Below are 10856 nucleotides of genomic sequence, written 5' to 3' on the forward strand. Positions count from 1 at the left end.
TTAGTCTTTTTTTGTTTAAGTTTTTTAGGCTGTTTTGGAATTTAGCTAATATTTCAGCTGCATGCTAGCTGTTTTAGCTAACCTAGGAGTTAATTAGGCTAATTTGGCCTTTAAACTAATATTTTAGTTGGCTATCAGCATCTTCAGCTATCATCACTAGCATCTTTTGCGATCAAATACAGCTTACATTTCATCTATGATGATGCTAGTGTGAATATATATATAGTTTTTAGTTATTTTAAAGTGAATGATGGTTAAGATGTGTGTTTTACATCCACTTTGTGCATGACCCGATTAGTCGACTAATCGGAAAAAATAATCGGTGATTAGTCGACTATTAAAATAATCGTTTGTGGCAGCCCTATTTGCCAATCGCCGTTATCTCGGCAGAGAAAATGGGCGTAGATTAGCCTAGGGGAGGAGCTGGCAGCGAAGACTCCACTTGGAAGGGGCTGTTCCCAACTTTGTGACATCACAATGTGAGCAGCCTCTAGTTTTAGTGGAGCTGGCCCTTTGGGACGTCATGAAAATGGAACATATTATTGTCAGGTGTGTGGTAAATGTATACTGAAGTATTCGTAAAGCTAACTACGGCTGCCACGACTAGTCGACGACTAATCGACTATTGAAATAGTCGACGATTAATTTAATAGCTGATTACTCGTAACTTTATATTATATGGAGTCAGAGTGTAGTAAAGTTGAAAATTATAATTACATCATGCTAGCTTTTTGGACTATTTTGGCATTTATTAAGTATTTTTGGGCTATTTTGGTGTTTAGCTAATGTTTTAGCTACATGCTAGCTATTTTGGCTAATTAACTGGCTATCAGCTTCAGCGTTTTCAGCTATTCAGATGTGTGCTTTACATCCAGTTTCCGCATGACTTGATTTGTTGACTAATCAGAGTAAATAATCGGTGATGAATCCACTATTATAATAATTGTGTGCGGCAGCACTAAAGCTAACGTAAGTTGGACAAACTTATGACGTATGACTGATGTCGTACGATGTCCTTAACCCTTTAACACCGGAGCTCCAGTGTTTATGTTCTTTGATTTACTTTAACTTTTCAACTGTTAACACGATCAACGTAATCCCAGGAGATTCTGAAGGAGAAAAGCGGCACGAGCTTGTACTTTTAGTTCTAATAAAATTTATAGTTTTTGAAATATTGAGCCAAATATGCCCCATAGAAAATGAATGAGGAAGTCCTTAAATTCAGTATTTTTACCAAGATAAAAACCTTTTACTTATTCATTGGCTAGGTTTTCATCTATTATTGTAAACAAATAAAGGTATTGAGCTGTTATATTAGCATTATGCTAGCTCATTTGGGTAATTTGGCATCTACTGAGGTTTTTTAGGGTAATTTTGAGTTTTAGCTTGTATTTTAGCAGTATGCTAACGTTTGACTGATTAGGTTTACTGAGGAATTTTAGGCTCTTTTGGAGTGTAGCTAGTATTTGAGAAACATGCTAGCTTTTTGGGTTAATTTGGTTTACAAAGGAATTTAGGGTTATTTTGGGGTTTAGCTTCTATTTCAGCAACGTGCTAGCATGTTGTCATGCTTTTACGGCTTATTTGGTTTACATAAGACTTATAGGCTCTTTTGGAGTGTAGCTAGTATTTAAGAAACATGCTAGCTTTGGCTAATTTGGCATCTATTAAGGTTTTTTGGGCTAATTTTAGTTTATATTTAAGCAACACACTGAATATTTTTGCGAAATTGGCACGGATTGAGGATTTTTAAGCATTTTTCTACTTTTTTTTTGTTTTGTTTTTAGAAATCTAGGTCAACTTCAGCACTCTTTCATAGTTCTTTAATTACATTTTCAGTCTTTTAGCAAATTTCATATTTTGCAAATAGCTTTTGCATTTTCAGCAATTAAAGTCAATTGCGTCACTATAACTGTTTCCGTTTAGACACACCCTGTGATTGTTAAAATGTTTCCGTTAGCCTACCAACCGACCCCGGCCCAACATCAGAGAAGAAAACAGTTATGTGGGTCTCACAAGAACAAGTTTGGGACTTGCTGCTGTACAGAAGCCACCAGTTGAAGGATTCCAGAGAAACAGCAGCGAGAACCTCCGCAGAACGACTTCAATAACTGTAATGGCCGCTAACATCATTCTGCCATGCAATATCCAGCTTCCTGCAGGTAATGCCAACCGGGGATAAATAAGTTAAGATAAAATGTTAATTGCATTTGATGGCCATCTCCAGTCTAATATGATAAAGAGCCACTGGCCGGCTGCAAAAGCCAGATAATCTAAATGCTAATTAGGCAAATCACGCCACATTAAAACTATTCTTAAGAGAAACTAAACGATGAATAAATCATCATCAAAGCTGCCATTTGACAATAATCTGATAAATTGGAATGAAGACGAGTAAACTCTGCTGCTCCGATCCTCCACCAGCTCCGACTTCATTCTGTTTCCCGTCGCTAGAAGAGACATTTTTCTTCCCGCCACCTCTGTGGCTCCACTAACAGGATTATCTGTGGTTTTACAAATGTGTTTGGTGTTAAAGACTTACACTTTGATAAACTGCAGAAATGATGTACATAATAATCCTTCACACGTTTGTAAATCAGGAGACTTTTAATTTGATTCAGAGCAGATGATGCGAACTGGCTTTCAATCAAAATGAAAGTTTCATAAATCTGTGTGCAAATATTGTATCTAAAGAAAACTGGGACTCTTAAAACAATAAAAACGTAAGAAAAGGCTGAAGATTTCTTGCTTCATGGAAACGTCTCTCTGAATTTGCTAGAACGCGTCGTGGTTTGTCAGCAGGGTGGGCATGGATCTGCTAAGGAGCTGCTAAGAGAGGAAAATGGAGAAATCCTACGGCGTGACAGCCGCAGCGGCGCTCCGACGCAGACGTCCCTCTGAGGGGCCGATGCATAACAATCTGACAATCTGCTGCGCCGCCGCTGACGTCCCGTCCAAACAAACGGCTCAGGTTACTGCGGCAGTGATGTGTTCGGATCAGCGCGGCTCCAAAGATCGCGTGGAACGGGAATGAGAACGTTTGTCTCGTCTTTAACCTTATTTCACAAAGCAAACGTGAAGATTTATGTTTTCCTCTCAGAGTCCGGCAGAAACATCTCAATAAAACCTGACTTTAAATTCTTTATCTATTGTCAAAGCGTTTCCAGTGGTTTTTAATTACTAAAATTAAAAGAAAAAGGAAATAGTTTCTTTAGAGTTCCAGGAGTTCATCAGAAATTTACCTCTGGAGTTATGGGTGGCCCCGTTTGCCCCCCTTACCCTCCCTGTTGCTGAGAGCTCTCTGTTTACAGCCCCTCCCACCCCCAAACTAACATTAGCGGTGCAACGAAAATGGCGAGTAATATCAGAGCTTTCCAGATTCCAGCTCAGACGAGGAAAACGAAGACGTTCATGGATCAAAATGAGGCGGAGCAGGGAGTTTGTGGCCCCGCCCACCGTGTATTCTACCTTACAATTTTTCAAAAATTTTTTCATCTGCTCCTAATTCACAACGATTTGAATAAATAAATACTCAAAAATGCTACTTAAACTCAATGTAGTGTAGGGGTGGAGTAAGCCTGCACTTATTTCCCATTATCTCCTTGTTTACTCTCTCTTCCACTAGCTTACAGCCCCTCACACCCCCAAACTAACATTAGTGGCGCAACGAAAATGGCGAGTAATATCAGAGCTTTCCAGATTCCAGCTCAGACGAGTTCGTTCATGGATCTATTTGTCTGTAAGTGGATGCATCAGAATGGGGCGGAGCAAGGAAGCTTGTGGCCCCGCCCACCTTATATTCTACAACACAAATACAATCTTTTTTTGACCGACAGTTTTTATCCTTCAACAAGGAGATAATGGGAAATGAGTGCAGGCTTACTCCGCGCCAAGGGCGCGGAGTAAGCCTGCACTCATTTCCCATTATCTCCTTGCTTACACTCTTTTCTGCTAGTTTACAACCCCTCACAAAATATAAAATTGACATAATATTGTCTGTGTAACAAAAATGGGGAGCAATATTGGAGCTAAAAGAAAATAGTCTTAATTTTCTTTATACATGTCCTTCATGAGAAAAATGATACAACAAGATGCTAAAATGACCAAAAAAGTCGATTTTTAAATATTACAATTTATACCATCCTCCATCATTACTCAAGAAAGTATTATAAAGAACTTTTTTTGTATCCATTTTCAGATTTCATGGAGCCTGTCCGGACAGGTAAAGGTGGGTACACCCTGGACAGGTCGCCAATGTGTTGTAGAAACACCTGGGGTCAATTTAGGGTCAACCTATGAAGGATGTTTTTGGACTGAAGACAACTCCACAGTAAAGGTCCCAGCAAGGATTCAAACCATGAACGAGAGTGCTAACCGCTATACCACCGTGCAACCTTTAATTAATGCGAAGCAGGATTTAAAAAAATAAAATAAAATAAAATAAAGTTCTGATCAAAAATATTGTCTCCAAAGAAGAAAAAAAAGCTGTATTTTAAAGTAATGAGATTACTTGTAATCTTAGTTACACGGATTACACAGCTGACTGACAGTAGAAAAGTCTGACCATCAACATCCTCTTCTCCATAATTAACCACATGAGGAGACAACAGATACCCTTGAAACAGTATGGATAGACTGATAGATGCAGTCGTCATGGCAACAACAGGAAGTATTATGTATAGTGGAAATGTGATGGCGAGCGATACCAGTTATTAAAGCCCAGTTCTCAGAGCGTCAGTCGTGGTTGTATAACCATGAAGATCAATTAATTTCACACCAAAATAAGAGGAATATAAAGATCCACATGGACTGACTTACAGGTGAGGCGGCGCACTCGGCGGCGTGCTCGGCGGCGCGCTCGGTGGCGTGCTCATCCGCTCCATCACTCTCCTCTATGATTGATGTTGTGGTAAACTCCACTCTGGGGGAGATTCCCTAGAGGGACGGGGACAATAGAGCAAACACAGCACCTTTAACAGGGAGATGAAGACAAAAGCACAGATAAAAGCGCCGCGTGGAACGCCAATTTTCAGCCACAAATCTTCAATTTGCCCGAGTGGAGAAAAACAAATTGTGGGAAAAAGAAAAGCTCCAGTGATGTTTAAATAATGTGGCATTTGGAGAGAGGGAGACATGTGAAATTGCTATGCGGGCCTCAAAAAACAAACACATAAAAGCATCTGTGAAGGGAGCGGTGCTTAAAGGCATTTAAATATGCCAGTTGGAGCCTCGGAGGAGAAACCTGAAGCCGAGAAGAGACGCGGGAATGAAAGCAGAGGGAGGTGGGGCAGAAAGAGACCAGAAAATACGACGGGAAATGAAGGAAAACACAAGAAGTGGACTGTCACTTCATCAAAGGCTGCGACAAGAAAAGGCCATCTTCCCTAAGGCGAAAAAACGTCTCTGGGAAATTATATTCCTGCAGACAAAACGCAGATTTAATGAGAATCTTCTGTCAGATGACATCATAAATGTAGTTAAAAATGTGAAGAAACACGTTGATGTTTTCAGACAGAATCGCCGAATAAATCTTATATTTTGCTTTCAAAAAGCTCAATTTTCATAGTTGTTTAAAAGTTTTTCAAACTTTAAAAAAGAAACCAACTCAACAAACAAACTAGCATTTTAATCTTAAAAAAAGAAAGGCTATTTGCTTAAAAACTCAAGTGAATAATCTCTTTAAAAACTGCACTCCATCCCAGCCACCATCAGTTTCAGCTGCTACCCACAAAAAACAAAATGTAAAACTCAAAAATAAGTATTATTACCATACATGTACAATCTTTACATTATACATATTTTAGTTCATTTTCTTTTTAAATGTTAAACCATTTTAACCCAGACTTTTGTTTATTCTGTATATAGCTTTACCTACAATGATGATAGTGTGAATGCAGAACGTGGTCGCTGAAGATGCCAGTACTGACAGCTGACAACACTCGAGTGGATAGCGTGCCAAAAAATATTAACTAAATGTTAAATTATCCAAAAAAAAGAAAATCTCTAATTTTGACAAAATAGCTAGCAGAATTATAAAATATTATCTAAACTCCAAATTAGCCTAAAAAACAGGAAAAATATTTAAACTAGCCACAAAAAAAAAAACAACTGGAAAAATGTCTAATTTTGCCAAAACAGAGCATGAAGCTAAAATATTAGCTAAACTGTAAATGTACGTAAACATCTTAATAAAAATTCTAATTTTGACAAAACAGCTAGCATAAAGCTAAAATATTAGCTAAACTAAAAATTAGCCTTAAAACGTGTAAAATGTCCAAATGAACGAAACCTTTTTTCACCCAGCAAAAACATTAAGAACAATTTCTTATTTCTTATTTTGGGCTAAAAATGCTAAAATACTTAAAAGAGAAGAAAGAAAACAAAAACATGTTTTAGACACTAAATTACTGATAAAGAAAACATGTAAATTTGGAAAAAATAAAAATAAAAAATTGGAAAAATTTCTAATTATGCCAAAAAAAAAATATCGCACTGCTAAAATATTAGATAAACTCTTAAATTACTTAAAGAACATAAAAAGCCTAATTTTGACAAAACAGCTAGCATAATGCTAAAATATTAGCTAAACTCAAAATTAGCCTTAAAAAACAGTTAAATTGTCTAAATGATCCAAGCTCCGCCCAGGAGAGGTTGAGAGATGGGCGGTCAAGGAGAGAGAGGAAGAAAAATCACTGCTTCTCTCGGTCAAATTGTATTAGTTCAAAAAGAATACCTTAATATTATGTCTTTTTTTAGATAAAAATATCTAAAATACTCATTCAGGCCAGGAACACTGAGCACACTGAATCCTTTAAATGTATAAGTATAATTGTTGGTTATATAAATATAAAGGTCTAGATGTTTTATCCTATAAATGTTCCAAGTAAACAAATTTCTTTTAGTCTTAAAATGCCAGTAATTCAATTTAAAGTCATTTAAATGAACCACCATCGTGATTTGTGTTTGTTTGTTTGCTGGGTGAGAAGTTATTACATCAAGACATTTATTCAGGTGTCAAAACCAACAACAATATTTATGTATTCGGGAATATTTCTGTGCCTAAAATGTCAGTTTTTTAGACTTAAAAATGAATCCATTTAAGGTTGTTAGGAAAATACTTTAAAGATGGAAAAAGGAGGGAGTAGATTGAATGTTCTGTTCAAGTTCCTGCTGGATTTTTGCCCTCATTACATTTTTTTTCCTTAAATTTATCATTAGATCCTAATTTATATCGTTTTTACACGAGGTTTTCTATTTTTTTATTAAAAACTTTTTCAATTAAAATGCAGATTTTTTTTTTATTGCAATACAAACTAATTTAAAAAAGAGATTACACATTTTGTGGAAAAATTTTAAATGAATAAAATATCTAGAAAAAAATAAAGTACCAATTAGGGACACTTTTATTTATCCAGGAATCCTGGGAAAGTTTTCTAAATTAATTAACAAGCTGCAGATTATAGCAGCATATATGCTGTCAGGTTGGACAGTTAACGTGTTAGAACAAACAGAAAGGAGCTCACAGGAAACGAGGAGGATCTTTTCAACAGAACTTCTCTCCAGGCACCTTCTCTGGTGGAGGTCAGCTTGGGAAACAAGAAATCTCTGCTGCTTTCCTCCATCGAGGCTAGAATCTCCCCCTCTGCAATCAATACACATAAATAAACAAATAAACAAACAATTGCACACAAAAACAGTTAAAGATCAAACGTGGAATCACGAGAAGAAAACATACCTGGAGCGGCCGACTGAATCAGCTGAAAAGATGTTGTGTCAGCTTGGAGAGAAGAAAGGACAAACAAACAAACAAACAGTGAGGTGTCGATATCTCAGCTAATAAGATCGCACGGAATAAGATTCAGGACTAAGACGTGAGGCAGCCAATCCCAAAAGGCCACTCACCTTCCAGGAGGTCAGCTACATCAGCAGGGTCAACAACGCCCCAGAAGGTCTAGGACAAAGTGAATCAATCATTTTATTAACGCCAAACGGTGAGCTCTGTGTCTACCTCTGCTCTTCTGCTCCATGAAAGCTCCTTTATGAGGAGGAGGATTTAGAAGTTCAAAAGGTTCTGAGAAAATTCTATACAAATGAAACCACATAAACAATTACAATTTAGCAGCTATCAGTCAGACTGAGAATGTAAAAAATGAGCACAGAAAAACAATTCTCACCTTTACAAAAGTCATCTTGTGGTGGAAGAGTAAAGGAAAAACAGGAGGTAAAGATGGCGTTGTTTTGTGCTGTCCCATGATGCACATGGTGAGGTAGATGCTGCTCCTCTTTTCCAGAAACACACCTGGACAGGTGACCTGAAAAAAGTGAAGTGGTTCTTGTATTCGGCTCTTTCATTTCTTCAAAGTTTTTTTTTACTGATAAAAAAAGTCATTTTTATTAAACCAACAAATGAGATGTTTAAGACACAGATTAGGCTGCAAACTAACTCTAATGTTTAAATGTAAATGATGTAAACATGACAGTAGTGCTGCCACAAACGATTATTTTAATAGCCGACTAATAACAGATTATTTTGTCCGATTAGTCGACTAATCAGGTCATGCGCAAACAGGAAGAAAAACACACATCTTAACCATCATTAGCTTTAAACAATCTAAAAACTAAATATATAGCTTAACCTGCAAACATGCTGAAGGAAAACGCTGAAGTTGATAGCTGAAAAAGCTGAAGTTGATAGCTAAAATCACTGAAGTTGATAGCAGAAAACGCAAAAGCTGATAGCTAAAAAAGCTGAAGTTAATGGCTAAAACAACTGAAATTGATAGCTAAAAATGCTAAAGCTGATAGCTAAAAAAGCTGAAATTGATAGCTAAAAAAGCTGAAATTGATAGCTAAAAACGCTGAAATTGATAGCTAAAAAAGCTGAAGTTGATGGCTATTTTAGCTAATTGAGGCTGATAGTCAGCTAAAATATTAGTTAAATGTCAAATTTGCCTAAAAACTGAAAAAAGCTTGTTAGTCAAAACAGCTATCCTGCAGCTAATATATTAGCTAAACTCCACAATGGCCTAAAAAACCTTAATAAATGCCAAAATAGTCCACAAAGCTAGCAGAATGCATCATAACTTTCAACTTTACTACACTCTGACTCCATATAATATAAAGTAACGACTAATCGTCTATTATATTAGCTGTCAACAATTTTAATAGTCGATTAGTCGACTAATCGTGGAAGTCCTACATGACTCTCTGGGGGAGTGGTGAGTTGCAGACACAGCCGCACTCAGGAACCATTTGGTGGTTTAACCCCCCAAATCCAACCCTTTAATGCTGAGTGGAACAGGTGGGGGAAACATTGCAGACAGAGAAACCATCAGAGGAACAGATCATGGCAGATGTTCTGGAGATAAAAGCAAGGAAGCAGATGGAGATGATTTGAGGAGGGATAGTGATGATGTTGGTAAAATGATGAAGAGGAAGACCAAGGAGGAGGATGTAGAGGAGGAATGAGGGTGGATGGTGTGAGGGAGGAGGATGCAGAAGAGAGGAAGATGATTTGCTGTGGCGCCCCCTAAAGGAAGCCATGGAAAGACTAAAAAATTTAAACAATTAAAGCATTACAAATATTTTAACAAAATTAAAGAGACCTTCACATGAATAAAGATAGAGTTTTTATTTAATGAACATGGTTTGAATAATGTCTTATGTGGAAAAGAGGAAAATCATCTCGATAACTGAGGAAAAATATGTAAATAATACAAATATAAGGAAAAATAAAGACTAAATGTGCATTTTTACATCAACACAAATGCAACATTCTCATTTAAAGTGAAATGAAAGGGAAATAGGCTTTTGTGTTAATAATTTGGCACTAAAATCAATCAAAAATTTCGTTTTTGCAATTGTTAAGCTAAATCTATTTTTAATATTTAACAGAATAGAGTTCTGCAAAGAAAAAAAACATAAAAACTGATTTTAGTACTGTTTCATTGCTTTAGTTAGAAAAAACATAACTTTTGATTTTAGGTAAACTAGTATTTAGGTTTTTTTTTAACTAACTCTTTACTAGTACGGTCAACGGTAGGAAGAAAACAGTGGTTGTGGTGAAAGATGAAAGCAGTTAACACAAGAATGAAAAGAAGAAACAGAACAAACATTTGAAAACTAGCTTGACAAAATTGTCAATTCTGGTCGGAATTTTTAGCCGAAACAACATAAAAGATGTACTTACAGACCGGATGTTTGCGTAGACGGTACATTTAAGAGACTTTGTGGGCTTTTTAGACGCAGAAATCCTTTTCATTTCCATTAAACTCGATTTTCAAACTTTGTTGTCATAGCTGCAATGCAGGCAGCGGTCAAGCGATATCCTGTCACGTGACTCAAAATCACCAGTCAGGTCCCTGTTGATTTCTGCGCAAGCGCATTTCCTCTGGACGGGCCAAATTTCTTTCCCGCTCTGTGACACCAAACCGTTTTCTCAATCTTTATGGCAAATTCCCCGATTTATTTGGTTACAAACGGACTCTCGCCTTTTCCTCGCTTAGGAAAAATGTTCATAAATAAAAATATGCTGTTTCAATTTTAAATACATGTATTCATCTTCCGTTATAATATTTACGTTCATATATACACATTTTCTTATAAATTTAAATTTGTCTATCTTGGAAATGTTTTGTAGGCCTACTTGTAGTAAAATATCACTGTCTGTAATATTGTGTTGTACTTGTAGAAGAATTTCTCTATAAAAAAGTTTTGTAACTGTAAAAATAAAATTTTGTGTGTAAAAGTGTTTTTTTTTTTTTACATGTAATTAGAAATGTGTAAAATCTGTAAAATGATGTACTGGTAAAAAAAAAATGTCTGACTGTAAAAAAGTGTTTTAACTTAAAATAAAA

The 10856-nt window shown here is 36.4% G+C and overlaps 1 protein-coding gene across 3 annotated transcripts in view; it reads right to left on the bottom strand.

Annotated features, from left to right (window-relative positions):
- The window catches only part of spata6 (spermatogenesis associated 6), a 22424-nt gene extending 12025 nt beyond the window's left edge, over positions 1–10399 (bottom strand). For 2 of the 3 annotated variants that reach the window (XM_024278816.2, XM_024278815.2), the window contains exons 1-6: positions 10190–10399; positions 8175–8312; positions 7903–7951; positions 7736–7777; positions 7524–7642; positions 4819–4935 (exon numbers count right to left, since the gene is read on the bottom strand). In XM_024278816.2, the coding sequence (XP_024134584.1) occupies positions 4819–4935; positions 7524–7642; positions 7736–7777; positions 7903–7951; positions 8175–8312; positions 10190–10267 (543 nt within the window). In that variant the 5' untranslated portion in view covers positions 10268–10399. The remainder of the gene's footprint in view (positions 1–4818; positions 4936–7523; positions 7643–7735; positions 7778–7902; positions 7952–8174; positions 8313–10189) is intronic. The other variant, XM_024278813.2, reaches the window with a different exon arrangement.
- Positions 10400–10856: the final 457 nt, after the last annotated feature.

This window comes from Oryzias melastigma, linkage group LG4 (genome assembly GCF_002922805.2).
Source record: "Oryzias melastigma strain HK-1 linkage group LG4, ASM292280v2, whole genome shotgun sequence".
NCBI classification, from domain to species: Eukaryota; Metazoa; Chordata; class Actinopteri; order Beloniformes; family Adrianichthyidae; genus Oryzias; species Oryzias melastigma.